Source organism: Halichoeres trimaculatus, unplaced genomic scaffold (assembly GCF_033239565.1).
Source record: "Halichoeres trimaculatus isolate MK-OKI-2021-1 unplaced genomic scaffold, fHalTri1.1 fHalTri1_scaffold_5, whole genome shotgun sequence".
Taxonomy (NCBI): Eukaryota; Metazoa; Chordata; class Actinopteri; order Labriformes; family Labridae; genus Halichoeres; species Halichoeres trimaculatus.
The window spans coordinates 32,536,270-32,557,289 of record NW_027437183.1 but is presented as its reverse complement, the minus strand read 5'-3'; the positions used below and the strand labels follow the sequence as shown (position 1 = coordinate 32,557,289).

The following is a 21,020-nucleotide window of genomic DNA, read 5'->3' as shown; positions in this document are numbered from 1 at the left end:
CACTCACACTCTGTACACACCAAGAAGAAAAAGTCATTGTTACAGGCTCTTGTGCTAAATCACTGGATGTCTCTGCAGCTGTGCACGCTGTGCAAACAGCCCGGCAGGATGTGCTTCTTGTCTACGCTAACTTTGATGTTGCCATCGTTAGATTTTGGCAGCTTCATCTGACTCAAATCAAACTTCACCAAGACACCAAGTTCCCTCAAACCTGTGTGTGATGACCCTTCACTCACTACTGTCATCTCTCAGGAGGCACAATCAAGAAAATCCTTGTTTTAGAAAAGAAAAACAACTGCAGGTCAAAATGTCACAGTTTCACTCGCAGAAGCTCTGGCTACACAGTTAAGGCAGGAAATTAGTGTGGGATACAAAAGCTTATCTCAGTGCAGTTATTTAGCGTCTGTGCATCAAATCCTTACAGACACAAACAAAATGATGACCTCACCGCCATGATTAGAAACCATGCAAATAAATACAGTGAACTTGGTACAATCAGGCACGATAAACACAGCGAGCCTCCTTTCATGGAAACACTTTGAAGTCCCCAAAGTTAAGAAGTAATAAGCATCAAAACGTGAGTTTAATACATTTTTCTACACTTTAATGTTGTCAGCGTGTAAATGTAGAGTAACAACTGCTGACAAATAATGGAGATAACTTTCAAAGGTGAAGTTCCAAATATATGAAAGTGTTTTTATGGTGTTAGTACTTAAAGCTTGTTAATGCTAAATGAGGGGACGTTAAATGATATCTGCATTGCTGCAGCTGAAGGAAATCTGTTAAATTAAATAAGATGTAAGAATAAAAAACAATGTTGGAGTAACAGCTTGTGATGCTTGAAATTTCACGCCTTAAAATGTGAAAGTAACACACAGAAGAAGTCAATGGCACAATTTAACGCCTGTTTTGATTCAGCAAAAAATAAATAATTGCAACATTTGTCGATGTTAAAGATACTACAGAAGAAATTCAGCGACATGTTTTCCTGCGAATGAGGAAAGTTTCTGCACGTTTAATATGAATCAACAGGCTACAGAGGACAGGAAACAGCTGATATGACCCTGTAGGAAGATCTGCATACGAGCCTTTACTTTCCAATTTGTAACTTGGGTTGGACCGAGTCAGATCAGCTCTTTCCTCCTGTTTCCTAAACTAAGCTAAGCTAAGCTAAGCAGCTGGATTTAGCTTCACATTATATTTATGAAGAATTGATCTATTTATTTAAATTTGTTAAAAAAGTGGTGGAAGTATTTTTTTTGACAATTGGTTGAACTATTCCTTTAATAACAAGCTGCACTGACCTTTTAAAATCCGCCTTTGTTCTGCTGGTTTTCAAATCCTCAATCATATGTTTTATTTTTCTACGTTTCTAAGTTTAAGGCTCTCTGATGTGAACACAACGTCAGATATCAAACACGCTCTTGAATGCTGCTCACTCAGACGATCACTTCAGTATGTGCTCAGTGAAAGAAGTGCAAAGCAACAGCCGGCCTCTGAAACGCAACAGTTTACAGCTTAGTGTCAAACTCCAAACACACTGAATGAATATTGGTTCAACTTAACACAGTGAGTGTTAGTGCTGCTCAGATAAATGTGTGTGTAGTGTTGCAGAACAGAGTGTGTTCCTGCTTGTGATGATAAGAAGATGATGGAGGAGCAGTCTGCAGCGTCAGTGTGTCCTGATAACCAAACGAGCCAGAACTCAAAATTTAAGAGGCCCCGAAAACATATTTGGCAACAATTTTTCAAATCTTCAGCTTCACAAACTGTTTCAAAAGTTCAGTTCCTCAGAGGACGAGGAGCTCACATCCTGGTCTCCAACTCACACAGGCACTTTATCCTTTGAAAGAGAGGCATCTGTATCGGACTGTAACATCTGGAAGACTTGGTGCTAAAAGGCTGCTGCAGTTTGAATTCCTTTTCAGTGAGTTTTCAGGGTCGTAAGGAAGTCCGACTACATTGGCTGAAAACCTTGTGATGTGTTAGTAAAAAGTACTCCCCTTGCAAAGGGAGTAAGATCTACAGGGAATCCCTCTTAGCAGAGTTAACTGTGAAGCAGTATCAGCCAGGAGAGCCAGGTAGAAGGCACTGAGACTGGGTTTCTTTTTCGAGATGATCTGAGGGGCTTCATCCCAGTCAGTTCATGTTGATTCATCAGGCTTTAACCACAGTTACTATCAGCTGATGCACAGACAAGCCCTTAGACTACAACTCTACACAAAGCCCCCTCCACACTGCGTGGAGGAAAGTGAAGCTGTATGTGTGTGTCCTGCTGTAACTGATGCTGAATGCTGGGAGCCCGGGACGTGCAGCATGTGTGACCGTGAGTTGCTGTGGTGCTGGAGGGCGAGGTAACAGTTGACCGTGGAGAGCTCAGGAGGACTAGCGTGGCTCTGATTGTGCTGCAGGAGCAGGGTGTGTGAGGAGGTGAATTCAGGTCTCAAAGTATTTGTAGATGGCTGTGACATACGTCATGACACTCTGCCAGTCAGGCCTCTCTGTGTGCACCATCTCATTTATGTCCTGGGAAAGAGAAAGACACAGTTAGAGAGGAGCAATAACAAAACACCTGACACAAATCAAAGCCTCTATTTGGCTGGGGTTAAAAGAGAACACTGATCTGTGTCTCATGTCTGTGGAGTAATGAAAACACAGCAGTGGGCAGCTGGTTGGTGCTGCTGAGCATAAAGACACCTACAAACAGCTTCCTGTGTGGTTACCAGACAGAGAGGAGGAATCAGGAAATCAGGCTAGATTATTTACAGCTGCTTTACCACACATTTAAGTGTTTTTACTTTTGCATACAAATACATTTTTTTAATGTTCTTAAGATTTTATCAATGCTACCTGCTTTTTGACTATTTTCTGCACTAACAGACCAAGAATTATTCCTTGGAAAAAATAAAACTACTTGGTAATAAATCTGATTTTGATTAATATGCCAGCTATATTTCTCTGGGTTAGAGCTTCAATGCATAGACACTGGAGTGGTTTTAATAGCAGTGGGAAAATAAATCACTGAATCTAAATATCTGGATTTTTGGCTTAACAATTTAAATGGTGTTTTTTTTTTTTCTCGAAATCTTTTTTTTTATTATTATTTAAATCTTTCATTTCAGTCTAAAAATCTTAAAAACTGCCTCAGGTGTGATGTGCATTTCCTAGGAAAACATGGCTCCTAATATAGCCTGCAGACATCATCATCATCATCATCATCATCATTCAACTTTTTCACTTGGTCTGGTGTTAAAAAGCAAAAATTCCCCAAAAAGCTAAATATCAAAGAACTACAATCTAAATAGATTCAGCACCCCAAAAATCATAAAAGAATTGAATTGGGAGAATCCCAGCCTTAGTTTTTAACGTTAAACACTCAACTACACTTAAAAACAGACTGAAGAGACCTTTCATTAGACAGAAGAAATAGAGTGTTAAATAAAAGACGAGGTGATTCAGTAAAGTGGTAAACATGTCTATGTTCAGCATCTGATATGTTGTCTTGACACAATTTTTTTTTTTTACAGACAGCGCTCAAATGATCTTTCACCATTAAAATTTTTTTTAATCAAATAATTTAGATGAGCTGACAACTTCTTCTTTGTAACTGAGATTTACCATTATGAAAATGTATTGTTTGCTAAGATGGGTACCCAATTAGGTACTTTGATTGGTACCTACCAAATTCTGTCAAAAGTACCAGGTACTGTTTTATGTGAAATCAAAAGGGACCATGTTAACGTACCTAAATACATCCTTGTGACTGTGAGGGAGTGGAATAGTAGGAGATTTTCCATTTTGGACATGAATTTCAATGTTTTACATTGAAAAATAAATATGTTAAATTGAAAGAACAAAAAAAAACAAAACAAAAAAAAAAACATATATATATATATATATATATAGTCTCAGTTAGCGTATTCAATACTTTTTTCCTGTGTTATTGTACTTAATTCGACATGATCATTATTTATGGACCTGAATGTTGTGATTTCTTTTCATGTGTGGATTATTTGAGTTAATCCCAATGTCTGGTAGAAATTTTGTTTGAATTGCAGCTTTGGAAATAAATGTGATGAGAAAAAAGTTGACACGTTCAATACTTGTTTTCCCCACTGTATAAGTGTATATACACACACACATACACACATACACACATACACACACACACACACACACACACACACACACACACACACACACATATATATATATATGATTATTTTAAAAAATGAATTTTTTTCACCACATAAACACTAAAAGTACCAAAAATTGAGTACCAGGAATGGTTGCCAGGTACCGGGCATTAATACCGCATCGTTTCAAATATGAAAGGTACCCATCCCTCTACCTTGGGCACAGAGTATAGTTTTTACTCATCCTTGTTTATTATATATATGAGCTGTTTAGTCAAAGGTGTCAGTGTGGTGTACAGCTTACCAAAGTGCATTTGATGCCCACACTTTCCGCGGCCTGAAAAGCTAAGGTGAAGTTTCTCCTCTGTGAAAAGACCAGAGAGTCACAGTCACACATGGTAATACCTCTTTACATATTCTACAGTCACAGCAGCTCAGAGCTCAGGGCTTCAGGAGCTGTACCCACCTTCTCCTGGCTGGTGAGCTCCTGATAGGGGATATGTGCAGGCAGGTAGGTGTGGAGCACAGCGCAGAAGGCCAGTCCATCATTCCAGCTGCTGCTGAAGTTTGTGATATCGATGTTCTGAAAAACAAAGTCATGGCACATTGAAGCTTGATTTAACTTAACAGAACGGCACTAGGCTGATGGAAAGTCAAAGATTGACCTCGTCTGAGCTGAGAGGGTTCAACATTTTATCCCAGGTCATTAATGTCACTCCCCTGCTTTTAACGATGCCCAACAATAAACTCAGTCATCACTAAACTCCTTAAAATGATTTAACTGCAGACACTCTGCCTCTTTTATGAAGTATCAACACGACTCGTCCATATCACATTTATCATCTCTCCTCCCATCAACCTGCTGACCTTTACAGGGGCTGTAAATCTGAGGTCTGAAACCTCCACCGTGGCTTTATGTCACCATGCTGAAAGGTAGATACACACAGGATGTGTTAAATGGTGCATACTTCCTGTGGAAGACTGGAGGAGTCATGGTAACCATAGCCTACAACGCATCGGTTCAAAGAGGTGGCATCACCTTAGTTTAGGATGTGACCCTGCACCACCCATGGATTATCATTTATAAATATCTCAGATATATTTATAAGCCAGTGTGTAGACTTTTGTCTCTCTGCACCTGTTCTCTGATCTGTGTCAGCTCTCTAAGAAAAGACCTCAAACAGCGACAGCCAGTGAGCACGGGCGGAACTGATATGACCCACAACTACAGCTTGATCACACAAGAGCACAGAGCGCAGGACAAACATGGTGAGAGATCCAGCATTGTTTGCCTTCCTATCTACACGGCAGATGTGTGAAGTTGCTGCAAAAGCTAACCAAACATTACCCATTGCTGTAAATCCCAAAGAAAAGGCTTAAACTGGCAACCACAAAGATACTCTGTGTGCTTTTTAAAGCATTTTTTCTAAACCAATCGGGAAAAAGTATTTCGTTCTGTCACACCTGTCCTGTTCTTTTGATTTCTACTGATTCAGACAACGGAATGATACATTAGAGCATTTTTCCCTGGGGTTGTTTTGTGCTCACACAGAAATATTGTAAAGCTGGCCAAAACACACATTAGAGGGCTGTCCTCGTGTCGTTACATGACAGCCTCTCTTTCCCATGACTTAGACGTAAACACATCATGTGTTCTGGTTGCACTGCTTGCATAAGTAAGTTGTATGTTGAAATGCGAGGACAGAGTGCCGCTATGTCCTAGCAGTGAGGTCGTGTGTCCCATGAGAATAGCCCCGTGAGCAGTCAGCCAAAGGTTTGAATCAAACCAGCAGCATATATCCTGAATGTCACTCTCCACTCTCACCCTGTTTCCTGCTCTATGCATCGCCCTGTCCTTTCTGAAAGAGCGTCCAAAAAGCCCCCCCCCCCAAAAAAAACAAAAAACAAAACTCAACCGAACAAATAAACCAGAGAGGACTGCAATGACGTAGATGGCTCAATAATAGAGTCCTGTGATGTTACACATATAGTAAAAGGTCATTTTATTAGGTACAACTTGCTAGAACCTGATTCACCTTCAGAGCCGTCTTAATTCTTGGTATCATAGATTAATGATGCTGGAAACATTCCTCAGAGAGTTTGATCCATATTGACATGATAGCATCACACAGTTGCTGCAGATTTGTCGGCTGAACATCCATGATGAGAATCTCCCGTTCCACCACTTCCAAAAGGTGCTCTATTGGATTGAGATCTGGGGACTGTGGAGGACATTCGAGTACAGGGAACTTATCGTCATGTTGAAGAAACCAGTCTGAGATGATTCCAGCTTTATGACATGGAGCATTATCCTGCTGGAAGTAGCCATCAGAAGATGGGTACACTGTGCTCATAAAGGGATGGACATGGTCAGCAACAATACTCAGGTAGGCTGTGGACTTTAAACCATGCTCAGTTGGTACTAAGGGGCCCAAAGTGAGCCAAGAAAATATCCCCCACACCATTACACCAGCAGCAGCAGCCTGAACCGTTGATACAAGGCAGGATGGATCCATGCTTTCATGTTGGTGACACCAAATTCTGACCCTACCATCTGAATGTGGAGCAGAAATCCAGACTCATCAGACCAGGCAACGTTTCTCCAATCTTCTATTGTCCAGTTTTGGTGTTGCTGTGTGAATTGTAGCCTCAGTTTCCTGTTCTTAGCTGACAGGAGGGTCACCCGGTGTGGTCTTCTGCTGCTGTAGCCCATCTGCCTCAAGGATGGACGTGTTGTGTGTTCAGAGATGCTCTTCTGCAGACCTCGGTTGTAACCAGTGGTTATCTGAGTTACTGTTGTCTTTCTATCAGCTCCAACCAGCCTGTCCATTCTCCTCTAACCTCTGGCATCAACAAGGCATTTTGACCCACAGAACTGCTGCTCACTGGATATTTTCTCTTTTTGGGATCATTCTCTGTAAACCCTAGAGATGGTTGTGGGTTAAAATCCCAGTAGATCAGCAGTTTCTGAAATACTCTGACCATCAACCATGACAAATTCAAAGTCACTTAAATCGCCTTTCTTCTCCATCCTGATGCTCAGTTTAAGCTTCAGCTGTTCCTCTTCTCCATATCTACATGAATATGAGTCAAGCTGCTGTTTGTTACGTTTGCTGAGTTGTTTGTTTTATCCCTTTGAATTAAATTCCCCAGGGTTCAACTGGAACTGAGACCTCCTCCTCCAGTCGATCCCATCCAAGGAGGGGAAAGGCCTCTTTTCCACACGGTGAAACAGAGTCTGAATTGATGCAGGTGTTAAGTACCTGGAGTAACAGGAACCTACCTGATAACCCTCAGTCTTCTTCTGACACCACTTTAGCAAAGCGTTCCTCTTCGAGCCCCCGTATTCTCTGGCCAGTGCAGACAGCGGGTCCTTTCTCTCCTCCCTGAGAGACACAAAGGGAGACATGTACAGTGAGAGAACAACCAGTGAGACAAACTGAATATACGGTAAACTAAAATGTCAGCAGTGATCTGAGAAAACTGTTATGGCCTCTATCTTTTCATGAAATAGAGCTTAAACTGGTCAGCTGGGCATGCTTTTTTACTAAGGTTTAGGAAAACTCAGCCAGCTTTGATAAAACTGTACGACTGTTTGGGTTAGAGGCCACTCAGTGCCACAGGAGGCGGTACCTTAGACGGCTGCGTGCTGTGGGGGTGACAGAAGCTGTGGGGGAGGAGGACATGGAGAGTGGGGAGGAGGCTGCACTCATTGCCATCAGAGAGGTGGAGGAGGATCCGTCTGTGGAGGACATGTCCCTCTTTATCTCCTCACTGCTTCGGCGGGACACTGCCGGGACAAAGGAGACAAATTTAAGTTCTCCTTTAAACCTTCACTTCTTTTTTGTGCAGGTTTTCACACGTTTATTTGACATTAACTGGCATCTCTAACCTGAGATTGTCTTGCTGGTGTCCATGTTGGAGACCCTTTGGAGGGCAGATGGGGGCCTGCTGGCCGAGGCTCCCCTGAGAAGGTGCTCAGCTGTGGACACAACAAAGTATTTACATCCCATTCAGAAGAGTGTTTTCATAAGGGACTTCCTGTGCAATAAGAAGTAACAGGGTCATTTAAGAGCCACATTCCAGCCCCGCTGAGTTCAGGGAATACCGACGGACCAGCTTCCTCACTTAGCATGAAAACAATAAATCAGAGAGAGATGAGAGGAGCACGGGGGGCTATGAACGAGTCTGCACGTTCACATGAAACACTTGAACTCACTGGTGGTGAGAGTTAACGGAGGATTACTGTGAAGTTCATGTGATGGCTCATTATTTCTCTCTTATCATCCACTCTGGTGTTTTGATTAACTAAACATGGAGTCCACACACAGAGAACCTGCTGCTTCCCAACTCCAGGCCTCTGGGAAAAATCAGACAAGTTATTTCTCATGAGAAAGTGGACGGCCCATTTATGTTTCTACAGAAAGTGGTCACTGTGTGTGAGTGAGGTGTAGAAAAAGACTCTGAAATATCCTGTGTATTTGAACCACTTAAAAAAAAAATATATTCTCAAATTAAGGTTTATACCCATATTTTTGAGAGTTTAAAATAAAAAAACTGTTATAGTTTAAACAGTTTCAACAATCACAGCTTCCTCACCTGGCATGCTGATGTCTGCGTAGCTTGGCCTCTTATCACTCAGAGAGGACAGCGGCTTAGTTGTGGACACAGACCCACTGATGGAGTGTCTCTGAAACAGCAAAATACAAAAGAGAGAGAGAGGAAAAAATCAGCTTTAAAAAGCAAAGTTGTTGCAGTGAGTATTTTACAATTTGATGATTTGCACTTCTTAAAGGAGTCATCTTTTTATCCTTATCCAACAGGGTCCATTAAAGCAGCCTGTCATTAAAGATGCTATAAGGAGGGTCTGTTTTAACTGCACTCCCTCGCCACCTTGTGGCCTGGAGTCTCCACACACTGTCGTAAATTATTTTTAGTGAGGCGTGTGTTTGTTTTGGAATTAAATGGAGATCAGATCAAAACAAATTTTCTTTGTTAAAGAAAACTTTTTACTGGATACGATGTGCTGACGTAAGGTATTTATCAGTACAGTTTTGTAGTGATACAGTTCGTAACATGACATCAAGCAAACGTCTTAGCAGCCGGCTATATGCAGCGCTACATGTCAGCCCTGTGCTCCGACGCATCTGTGGGCTAACGTGACAACAATTAAACACTGTCAGTTTGTAAGTAGTTTAGTAGCCGTTTACATTTGGCACAGCTGACTGTCCGGTGCCCTAAGACATGTCTGTAATGTGTAACGTTGGTAAATCCTGGTTATGTCCTGCCAGTCATCTACCAAGCAGAGCTAACGTAACCTCACTCTTCAATTACTGATAGACTCTCAAGTTTGAACAGACCACTGCAGAATAACTGCTGACTGTGGGTTGGAATGAACATTAACACGAACAGTTTAGCTCCTGTGTTAGCCTTTAGCTCATGCTCTATCTCTCTCCTGTTTATCTTTCTTCTGCTCTTCTGTCCATTTTCTGTCAGACAGTTTAGGATCCTGTGTTCACCATCACGACAAAATTAATCACAGAAATAATTTTTTGCAGTTTTTCAACATTTCAACAAAATATACCTGTATGGGGGAAACAGCAGCTGCTGGGGGGGTCTTCATGGGACTGGGGCTGAGGGGGGTGCGTGGAAGTGGGGCTGCTGCAGCTGTTGGAGCCACAGCGGCACCGTTCGAGGAACCGGGGGTTGGACCTGGGTTAAAGGTACAAAATGTAAAAATACATCAGTCCAAATGAAATCAATTAAGTTATCTGCCACACGAATACCCAAATAAACTCTTGATGTCATAGAACATGCTCTTAAAACTCAAAGCTTTAAAGAAGGGATATCCTGCTTTCTTATATTTCAAATGTGGATAAGAATAACAGCACTGGATGGTCATACTGGTTGTGTGCAGATTTTCAAACCTCTACATGTTCATGTGTTGTAGAAATCCCTAAAGCCTTCCAAAAACGCTGCGAAACCCTGTTAAAAAAAGCACTAAAGCTTCACAAGACTTGCTGAACTGATGAGCAGAAAGATCTCCTAAATGGTTCATGAAAGGTTGGAGGGACAGGCCTCAAACACCAAGGCCTGCCCATAGCTTTGTCCTTGACAGGCCTCCAGGGGGCTGGCCAATCAGAGGAAAGGGGTTTTTGGAGAAGGCAGCCTTAAAGAGACAGTAGCTAAGAGTTAAGATAGAGGCTAAAGTAAGAAGAGCACAATACCCCCTCTCTTAGGTAAATATGTTGGTCTGAGGACAAAGGCTAGGATGAATGGCATTAATTAAGTAAAATACTGATGTCTGTTTTTTTTCTGATATCAATTCCATTAAAGCAAATAATCTCATTAAACACAGATCCTAAAAACATGGTGAGATAACCTCTGAGCTAATAAAAACATAAAATATGAACATTTTAATGCTAAACACATGAAAAGTCAGCTGCAGCAGAATCAGACAGAATCATAAACACAGAAGAGGTGTGGCTGTTTGGTACCTTGTGAGGCACTGTCAAAGCTCTTGATCAGGGTTTTGACGGTGGGAGAAGGTTCTGAGGAGGTGGAGGACCGCCGGCTGAGACCCATCCCCTGTCTGAGAGCAGCCAGGTCTCTCTCCACGGCATTCATGTAGTTATAAACTCTGCCTCTCTCCTCCTCCTGCCTGGAAACATTCACAGTCAGCTCAGTGCCATTATGATACAATGCTGGACTGTACTCAGCTTCAAAATGAATAAAAATATCAGCAAGTTTGTAGAGACAAGTTTACAGCTGTGGGATTTATGAATGACATTTAATCATTATTTAATAAGCACAGCTTAATCTTTCCACATTTTGTTTATAAACATGAGACGGCCATGTCAGAGTGACCGCTGAAGCTCCTCCAACAGTCTCTAAGAGGGTCTTACTTGCGGCTCTTGACCTCGTCCAGCTCCTTGCTCAGCTTCTCGTTCTTGTCCAGGGCTTCCTGCAGCCGGCGCCGCAGATCTCCAATTTCCTCCTGAGCTTCAGACTTGATGTCGTTAGCGATGACGACGGCGGTCTGCAGGTCAGCCTGAAACTGACGCCACTCCATCGACTCCTCCTGCACAAACACACGCGTTAACACAGGCAGTGAGGAAACAGCTGCAGAGATTTAAGCTGAGGAGCAAAGATGTGACGTGTATTTACCTGCAAACACACAATCACTGTCATGCCATGAAATGTGCCAGTATGTGAACACAGCCTTCCTGTGACTAAGTCAACTGTAAGAAATATCAGTTTCATTGTTTAAAAAGAGAATACTAAGTCTTACATATCTCCACTTTTTATATTTTATTTTTTGAAATTGCAATGTATTTTCGTTGTCATTTATCAAGGGATTAAAAAGGCTATACTGACATACCTGGATTAAATCTACAGTACTGTTTAGTATTGTTCTTCATTGAATATTGGAGCAGCACATCATGATACTGTGACTCCTGATTCAAAAATACAGGCAGCTTACATTTCTCTATCTTTGTGAACAAGTTTGTCTCAAAGTAGGTCGCATTATTCAGAATTACTTTCAGAGAGCTCAGATCATGTTCATGGAAAAATGCCCGGAGCCAAAGAGACAGAACACATCTGCTGTAGATTGAAGAAACCCAATCTCATTCAGCATGGAGTTTATTTTTATTTTTTTTATCTATTTATTCATTTTTAATTAATTAATTAATTACTATTTTGGTTTTAGCTCCTGTGTTTCCTCTTTTTAATCCAAGATGGCGTTTCCTCGGTCCTCTAATTCTAACTCTGTTGAATTGGTGAATGTGGTTTGGGGAGAAGGGATTGGCAGGGGTCTTATGTTTTCAATTTTTATTTCAATCATGCAATTATCTGCTTTTTATTCCAGTTCTTGTTATTTCATTTTATTTATTTATTTCATTTTATTTTCTTTGCTGTAAAACACTCTTTATTACAAAATCATGTATGAAAAGTGCTATACAAATAAAGTTTGATTGACTGACTGATTGATAGAGTGAAGACCCCCCAATTATTTTCATACTGTTTGTGGTTTGGGGGACACAAACTGTTGAGGTGAAAGTGCTCTCAAACAAGTGTCAGTCACTGTGTTGTGTAATTTGAGTTAGAGGTCCCATATTATGCAACAATCACTTTATTAAGTCTTGTAGTTAAATTTGTGGGTCTTTGGCTTTCCTCTCAGCCCACAAAATGTGATATTTAATGACAAAACTTGTACTTAGTAGTGCTTGTGAATGTAAAATCCTGACCTAAAACAAGCTGTTTGGAATTTCCGGTTTGCCTACGTCAACAATTTCCCTTTTTGACCAATCAGGAGCAAGTCTGACCTGATTGGTCCCCTGCATCTGGGGAGAAATCTCCCCAGCAGGCTGTTAACAGCCACATAGTTCCATGCTCAAGCTTCCCATCTAGGAAGAAGACAAGACTAAGTGTCTAGAGTTCATTTATCAGGAAATGTGCAAGCTACACTCAGTAAAACTGTGCATGTTTGTGCTAGTCACTTCATGGCTGACTGCTTTTCCAACTTTGGTTAGTCCAACAGAGGGCTAGCGAATAGACTGGTCCTGAATCCAGGCGCATTACCAACCATCCACCAACAAACCTCAGACCCTGGAAATGTGAGTGTTTTAAATGCTGTGTGCTGTGGAGCAGATGTAAGAGCTTTTCCTCAGTGTCCCCACTGTCTCTGTGTTAGCTTCAGGATGCTAACTTTAGCTGCGGTTAGCCTGTTGTTTTAGCCATGTTACGATAAACGAGCTTCGCCGCTTTCTAAACAATTGGCGCTCGTGGCGCCACTCTCAGTGACGCAGAAGAGCAGGACGGTATCAGCTGTGGCTCATTTACATATGAAGGTCACGCCCACTAAATCAGACCATTCTGAACAGAGGGGCTATGAGAGCCTGGAAACAATGCTGCTGTGCTTGATTTATTGGCTTTTTGGACCAAAACATGTTACTACCATTTCATGAAGACATCAATGATCCATATTAAACTGCAGAAAAGGAGCAGAATATGGGACCTTTAACAATTAAAGCCACACCTTGGCAAACGTTATGACTCTTTGATGATCAACGCCCTTTCAACCAAATTGTGACTAAAACCAGCTTCGTATAGACACGAGGCTCGTTATCCAATAAATGCAGTGTTTTACCAAAGTGAGTTACGTGACAAGGAACTGAAACAAGCTCACAGACTAAAATAACAAGCTGAAAGATATAAAAAATACTCTAAGGGACCAAGAGAGTCAACTAGTCCAGGGGTGAATTTTCTGCCTGTGAGCCCTTTATTGGTGGTGCTAGAGATTAGGGACTTCCTTTTGCAAAAAAAAAAAAAAAAGAAGAGCCTTGGGATAATTAATTTAGCTGATCAGCAGAAAATCAAATTACCTGTGTGCACATATTACTGTATTTTCTAAATTAATTTGCCTCAAAACAGAAAAATCAAACATTTTCTGTTAACTTGCTCTCATACTTAATGTGACCTCTATATTTCTATATGTTTTTGAAAAAAAACAGATCAAAAATGCAATTTTGTTTTGTGACCCCACAGAGGGTCCTTCCCACTTCGGGAACCATTGAGCCAGTCAACGTCTGTTTGTTCATCCCTGCAAGCAGCAGCATCTCCTCAGCTTACTGAAACCCATTTCACACCCACAACACACACAGTTATATTAAGACGTTATCAGGGTGGGCTCAACACTAACAGCTGTAAAAAAAAAAAAGTGTGAGAGATGAGCTGATGTGTGAAAGCAGTCTGGAGAGGTAGAGCGAGCTTGTGGTGAGTTTCTCACCTCAAACACTTTACTTCTTCAAAAGATACCAGAAAATGTCATGAAGCATATCCTCTGTACTGTGGGAAAAATCTCGTACATATTGTCAGGTATTAAATCGTAGACAGTCTTACTCTCAGTCTGCGGTGAAGGATCTTAATTTCTCTCTCCATGTCATGTTTCTGGTCCTGCAGCTTCTTCACAGAGTCTATAACAGAAAGAGAAACACATTTACAGGAGACAGACTCAATAACACAGGACTCAGATCTCATATAGACTGTATAACACATTACAGGAACCTCAGAGACAAAAAAAGCAGCAAAAATATTAATAAAGCTTTTGCGGAACTATATTTCCACCAAAATATGTGTTGGGTTTATCTCACAGCTCACTTCTCTATCAGCACACACTGTATGGGGTTGAAACTTTGAATAACTTGTGAAGTTTTGATCAAATAAGGGCTTGGCTGATGATAGACAGGTGGACACCCTGTAGCTCACCAGCTAACCCACCTCTTTACCTCATCCTAACTCAATCAAAGGGTTGACAACAGGCTTAGTGGCTTAGGACACTTAGTCATAACACTAAGTTTTCAGTTGTTTTCTGAAATGTAATGATGAACTTAATTTGAGTTTCAGATCCTGCAAAGAAGCAGAGCTAAGGCTGGTGTCTTGGAAATGGCTAAAACCCTTGTTTTATCTGAATAATGAGGCTGTCAACCAGCCCTGCCCTTAATGAATCTTTATTATGTGTGGCTGTTAGTTTAATACAACAAAACAGATAAATTATTTTTAAAAATCACTCCAGTTAAGTTGTTAAAAAATTAGGAAATGAAGTACAGAAGACCAAACTGTCTCCGTACCAGGCTGTAAACATGGAAATCAAACAGAATTTTTTTGGATGAAGGAGCCTGCCTCAAGTGGACATGTGGACAGTGGATATGAGGAACTGCAACTCCACATTGGCTTCGTTTTCCTACATGAAAAGGTGATCAACAACTGGTATTAGCTGACATCTCATATTACCTAATAATAATTTTCATTTACCTTCTAAGAAAGCATGAAATAACAAGCTATTACTGTATCATGAGCTCTGTTTGAGTCCTAGTGTAACTCAAAGTCCTGTGTTTATCATTGATGCCTATTCACTACTACATGGTGGATGCACTCTCACTAAGAAAAGGTTTACATGCTATGGCTCCAGTGTTACTTTCATTACTCTGTCAATCTCTCTCTAACCTCATCACTGTCTCAGCAGATCTCTGTCTAATGTGAGTCTGGTTCTACTCAAGGTTTCTGTCTGTTAAAGGAAAACCTGCTCTTATCGCTGTAACTAACTAAAGGCTGTAGAGGTCTGGAGTCATGGTAGGTTCAGATTAGATCAGACTCTACATCTTGGGTTAATGCTGGGTTTCTGTTTTTGGATGGGTATTGATAAGATCTTATTGATACCAATGCCATTATTGATTCCATTTACCAATCTGATTCTTCATCAACTACCTTTTCAAATCGTGCAGTGAACTTTCTGCATATAAAAAGTAGGCTTTACAGGTTTTATCAAGTTTATGAGTGAATGATCATGACATGACACTCTTGGTATTTAACGCCATGCATCCACAAATGTTTGTAAATGTTGGTGGTGTTGCCATTCTTGCATGATATCACAGCGTGGCACAAACTGCACTTTGCATTGTTAGTGTCCTCTTTGTTAAACACTGATCTCCGCTAATGTCTTGGGAGGTCTGCTGCTGGCTGATGAGTGTTATTGACATGAGGCATGTCGACGTAAGGTCCAGCTGCCCCAGCATAATGTAAATGATCAATAAGGGAAATGTTGAGCACAAAGGCTAACGATGTCGATGGATCAAACCAGTTCTTGTCAGTTCTTACCAGGGACCAGTTATCAATACCACTTCCTAATCTCTGTTAATGATATATTAGCAGGTATAGATGTGTTGATGTTTCTGCACAGTGTCTTAAGATAATATTTGTTTTGATTTGGGTGCTTTATAAATAAAGATTTCTTGATGTAGAATAAGACAGCTGGTTGAGTTTATCACATCTGTAACATTTTATCATGAAAATATTATTTGAGGATATTGATTAAGTATCTTCCCACGCGAGTTGTACTGAACAAGCGCCTGAACCACTAAAAGAATGACTACTGCCTACCTGGAGACCCTCATCCAGGTCTACACTCCTTCTACCCCAATCCACTCTGCTTGTGAAAGACACCTGGTGCTCCCAGCCCAGTGTGGCTCCAAATCACTAGCCAGACTCTTCCCCTCTGTTGTTGCCAAATGGAGGAATGAATTACCTAACTCTATACGATCCACAGAGTCCCTTTCTACTTTAAGAGATGTCTGAAGACTCATCTGTTCAGGGAACACCTAGGCACTTAATCTGAGCCTTCTCCTCTTTGTCCTCAGGGGTAGAATGAGTCAGAAGGTCCCAGACCCAGCTTGAAGTGAATGTTAAGCACTGATTATTGACTGTTGCTGAAGGTTGAAGTATATTGTTGCAGTTGTTTTTAGTTGTAGTTAGTTATGGCAACATTATTATACATGTGAACACGGAAAAAAAACACAGCATTGCCCTTGGATACTGTTTTGGGATGAGTTGATGAGCCTGACTGGCTGCTGAGGTAAAATGAGTCAACCCATCCATATAGTCCATGTTTGCCCTGTCTGTGTGTCTGTCTGTTTTTCCGCCTACTTACTCTCAAGGTCTGTGATGATGAGGTTGTCGTGGAGCTTCAGAGCTCGGTGCTGTTCCACTTCATCCTCCAGCTCAAAGATGGTTTCCTTCATATCAGCGATTTCCGTGTCTTTCTCCTGCAGCTCCAAACGCTGTTTCTCCAGAGAGCGCGCCTGTTCGGCCATCTGCTCCTGCGCCTGCTCCTGGAAGTCTCTGTACTCCCTGTCCAGCTGCACGCACACACACAGACAGAGGGGTATCCATCATTTCATTAACAAGGTGTGGAGTTATTAGCTGGATAATGTAAAGTATCGTCAATGATGAACAGTCATTTATAGATATTTAAGTTTTATAAGAACATACACAGTGATACAAGTTTTGCTTGACTTTGAGCTTCAATGTTGCCCCATTAAAGAAAAAACTGGTCTAATTCTGGTAATACTCAAGCTCAAGGGCTTGAGTATCACTCGGGTCAAACACATCAATTTATCATCCTAAGCTTTCCAGGAATAATGAGCCACGCTCTGTCTAACTTTAAACTGACCTTGCCAAAAGTTTCCTGCAGCCTTGCGAGTTCATTGTGGGCTTGTTCCAGCTCCTTCTGCAACTTTGCCGCCTTGGCCTCTGCCTCCTCTTTCCCCAGACGGACTCCCTCCAGCAGCTGGCAGATGTCATTTTTGTCTCCCGCCGTGTGAAGCGAGTAGAGCTCAGCCACCCTCTGCCTCTCCTGGTCCAGCTGAGCTCTGCAGCGGCTCAGCTCAGCCTGATCGCTGCTCACTGCTGCTTTATACTCTTCCAGCGCGGCCCCCATGGCGGCTCGACCCTGCCGCTCTGACTCCATGATGCGCTCCATCTGATGGTTCCTTTCCTTCAGTGCTCCGATCATCTTCTGGGCCTCTGCGTTGTCCTGCTCAGCCATCTTCAGAGTGTTGGACAGGTGTTGCTGAACCCCCAGGAGTTGCTCTCTCTCGAAGCGGGCGTTATCTGCGAGGTCTGCGTAGCGCTGCTCCAGCTCCATGTAGCGCCCGCTCTTGATGTCCTCCTCCAGCGCGTAAGATATGTGATGTTCCTCCAGCAGAGAGCGCAGGTACTCGATTTGTCGGCCGTACAGCTCCAGCTTGTCGCTCTGCTGGCACAGAGAGTCCATGAGGATCACCTTTTCTTCACCCAGCCGCTCGTTTTCTCCGTTAAGCTCCTGCGTGATCTGCTGCAGGTCAGCCAGCTCCTGTAAGGTGGCCTGCAGCTCCTCAGACGTGCTGTGCTGGTTCTCCTCCATCTGATGGATGCGCTCCGTCAAACACGCCACCGACACCTCACTGGCGTTACCGCTGCTGCCCCTCCGTGAGCGGTCCCTGCTGGGCGCACACTCAGACTCTGATGATGATGAGGCTCCAGAGGGGGCATCCAGAGCGTCATCGCTGGAGGTGACCGCCTGATAGACCTCGCTGGATTCACTGTCCAGGTTGTCGGCTGAGCCTCCATGTTGGTGTCCTGTGAGCAGATCCTCCAGAGATCCAGGAGCTGAGCCTTCAACTGAGGAGGTGAGCGTACCTGTTCCCCCTCCGTCGCTCTGCCCGCTGCTGGCGGCCAGGTCAGGGCTCAGGGAGGCGTAGTTGAACAGCTTGTCAGTAGCATCCAGCCTTTGCTCCAGGGAGAAGCCCAGAGCGTTGAGCCGGTCTTTGAGCATCCTGTTCTCACTCTTCAGCAGGTTGAGCTCCTCTCTGATGGCCTGGTTCTGCTCCTGCAGGAGGATCAGAGTGGACTCCACGTCAGCGGCTGTGATGGCTGAAACCTGGGGCTTCTCCTCCTCTCCTGCTTCCTCCTGCGGCGGCTCCTCCTTCCCTTCCAGACCAAGCTGGGCCCTCATGTCCCGGAGCTCACTGCGGAGGTGGTGAATCTCCACATCTTTGCTTTTAGCCAGACCCAGCAGGTCTTTCACCTTGGCCTCCAGAGCTACCTTATCACTGATCTGACCGTCTGATTTGGACTTGCTCATGCGGCCCTCCGTCTCTGCCAGGATCTGGCTGCGGGAGCGCTTCCCTGAGGCCACATCTGCAGCTGCGGTCGCTGGCACCACCTGCTTCTTATTGGCTGAGGTCCTGGATGTACGGAGACGGTCTCGTGATGAATTTGGCTCCTTGGATATTGAAGATGTTGCACGTTTGGATGAAGAACCTTGAGAGAGAAGGAAATGTTATTACACTTGTATTAAACCACAGTGCAGAAGATCATTAGGCATGAAATAAAGTCCAACCTGATGTTGTCTTTGGCTTGCTGTCCAGGGTGCTGGCATTGGTCCCAACAGAGGCCGTCCTCTTGGTCTTGGTGACAGCATTACTTGGTGCATGATTCCCCCCAGCCATGGCCGCTAACAGATCATCATTGCTTTTCACCTGAGCACACAAAAAAACAAAGTTAAAGGAAAAAAAAGAAAATAAAAATGTAAAATCAAAGCAGTTTCAATCCACGTCATCACATCTTACTTTGGACAGAGGGGCAGCTGGGTTTGTCTTTGCTGCAGACTTCCCGGTGGTGGATGTGGCCTCTGCCTTCCCTCGGTCTCCGCTCACCTTACTCACCACTGGCCGGACCGACTTCTTCATGCTGAGCCCTCTGTGCTCGATACATTGACGGCTCTATCTGAACACAGGGAGTGAACATAGGTAACGTTTGTTAGAGATAGTGACAGAAGAAGAAATTCTACCCACAGCAATATCCTCTAAACCAGGCACGTCCAAAGCCAGGTCAGAAATTAGTCATGTTCTAATTTATGTGGACATTTTCATTTTCAAAACCAAAGTCTATCAGTAACGTCTCACTAATCTACATTTGGACTGTGCAAAGGCTACTTGTATGAAACTAAAGCTCTGAACATTCTGCAGAAACTCAACAACTCTTACAGCTGACTTCTTTATTTGAATGGATTTATCATGATATGAAAATGTGTGAGTTCAAAAACACATCAGAGGAAACAAGACAAGATTAAAGTTATGAAATGTGAAGGAAAGTAGTTCAGAATTTAGGATCAGAAATTTTTGGTGCTAAAAATGTTTGCTGGTCAAAACAGTCTGAATATGAGAAACAATCCTGATAAAAGTTCCTGATCTTGCTATAAAACCATCTCAACTTATTTTCCCCATATCGCCCCCTAATGGAGAACATGTTCCTTGGTCTGAGTTTGCTGATGTTTACGCAGCACATAACACTGCAGAAAACTGATCATCTGATTAGGAATACACCAATACTGATCCTGGTATTTGGTATCAGGGCCCCTCAAGGATCAGTATCCGTGTCGATGGAAAGGGGCAGATCCATGATGCTGATCGAGACAACCAGCTTTGTGCCTTTTTTTTTTAAACCTGCATTCTTAGCTACTTGGTTTGAAATGTTTCCTCTGATGCCCTCTCTCTGCTTTTTGCTTCATTACCAGTCAACAACAGGGTAAACATTTCTTGTATCCGCAACTTTTCTACCATCGCTTGATTATGGTGATGCTCTGTAAATGTCGGCCTCAGCCAAATGTTTGCAGTCTCTGAATGTTGTTTACCATTGTGCTTTGAGGTTTGTTACCGGTCGCAGTCGCCTCACTCATCACTGTCAGCTCTGTGCCGTTTCTGGCTGGCCTTCTCTAAGAGCTCGCAGGAACACTCGCTGTCTGTCTCTAATTTATAAGGCTCTTTTTGGCTGCGTCCCTCTATATCTTTGTACGCTCCTCCGGTGAACTGAAAGTTTTCATACCTTGCGCTCTCAATAGAACATTTAACAACTTGTTCCTTGTGAGGTCTGAAATGGGCAAAAAGCGTTCAGCTTTGCTGCCCCTTAAGTTTGGAAGACTCAACAGACTGATTTTAACCTGTCTGAACTAGGGCTGAACGATTTTAAGAAAAGATTGAATTGCGATTTTTCCGGCAGATATTGTGATTTCAATTCGATTCACGATTTTCTTCAAATCAAGCTTTGGGATATTCACATGTAGGGCTGAACGATTTTAGGAAAATATCTAATTTTTCTGGCAGATATTGCAATTTACGATTTTTTAATCATCAATAGTGATGATAAATAATCTGTTTTCATCAACTTCTACTCCTAAACAGAGGCTTTGTGTTGTTGACCTGCTTACCAGCACTTTTAACATATAGATTGTCTACAAATTTGTAAAACAGAATGTGTATAATACTTGACACAACAGATCCTGAGTCAGTCAGGAGCGCTGCCAAAAATTGTTGCTTTGGCGATCTCAAAATTGCATTGTCTAAAATTGCAATTTCGATCTGAAAACGATAAATTGTTCAGCCCTAGTCTGAACTCATTTCTCTTGGAGCCTTCCATTCCTTACTAAATAAAAAACAAGAAACTATAGAGCGGTGCTTGTGTTTTTGATCTTGTTGTTTTCACTCACCTCTGGCACTTTATTCTGTA

General features: G+C 42.5%; 1 protein-coding gene across 1 annotated transcript in view; it reads right to left on the bottom strand.

Annotated features, from left to right (window-relative positions):
- Nucleotides 1-946: 946 nt before the first annotated feature.
- Nucleotides 947-21,020, bottom strand: part of specc1la (sperm antigen with calponin homology and coiled-coil domains 1-like a) — a 32,522-nt gene continuing 12,448 nt past the window's right edge. Inside the window, exons 2-16 of the mRNA XM_074670080.1 lie at nucleotides 19,085-19,241; nucleotides 18,856-18,994; nucleotides 17,146-18,776; nucleotides 16,624-16,831; nucleotides 14,040-14,113; nucleotides 11,042-11,217; nucleotides 10,634-10,797; nucleotides 9,721-9,848; nucleotides 8,736-8,826; nucleotides 8,029-8,118; nucleotides 7,770-7,926; nucleotides 7,420-7,522; nucleotides 4,603-4,719; nucleotides 4,441-4,500; nucleotides 947-2,526 (exon numbers count right to left, since the gene is read on the bottom strand). Of these exons, the coding sequence (XP_074526181.1) occupies nucleotides 2,437-2,526; nucleotides 4,441-4,500; nucleotides 4,603-4,719; nucleotides 7,420-7,522; nucleotides 7,770-7,926; nucleotides 8,029-8,118; nucleotides 8,736-8,826; nucleotides 9,721-9,848; nucleotides 10,634-10,797; nucleotides 11,042-11,217; nucleotides 14,040-14,113; nucleotides 16,624-16,831; nucleotides 17,146-18,776; nucleotides 18,856-18,994; nucleotides 19,085-19,204 (3,348 nt within the window). The 5' untranslated portion in view covers nucleotides 19,205-19,241 and the 3' untranslated portion in view covers nucleotides 947-2,436. The remainder of the gene's footprint in view (nucleotides 2,527-4,440; nucleotides 4,501-4,602; nucleotides 4,720-7,419; nucleotides 7,523-7,769; nucleotides 7,927-8,028; nucleotides 8,119-8,735; nucleotides 8,827-9,720; nucleotides 9,849-10,633; nucleotides 10,798-11,041; nucleotides 11,218-14,039; nucleotides 14,114-16,623; nucleotides 16,832-17,145; nucleotides 18,777-18,855; nucleotides 18,995-19,084; nucleotides 19,242-21,020) is intronic.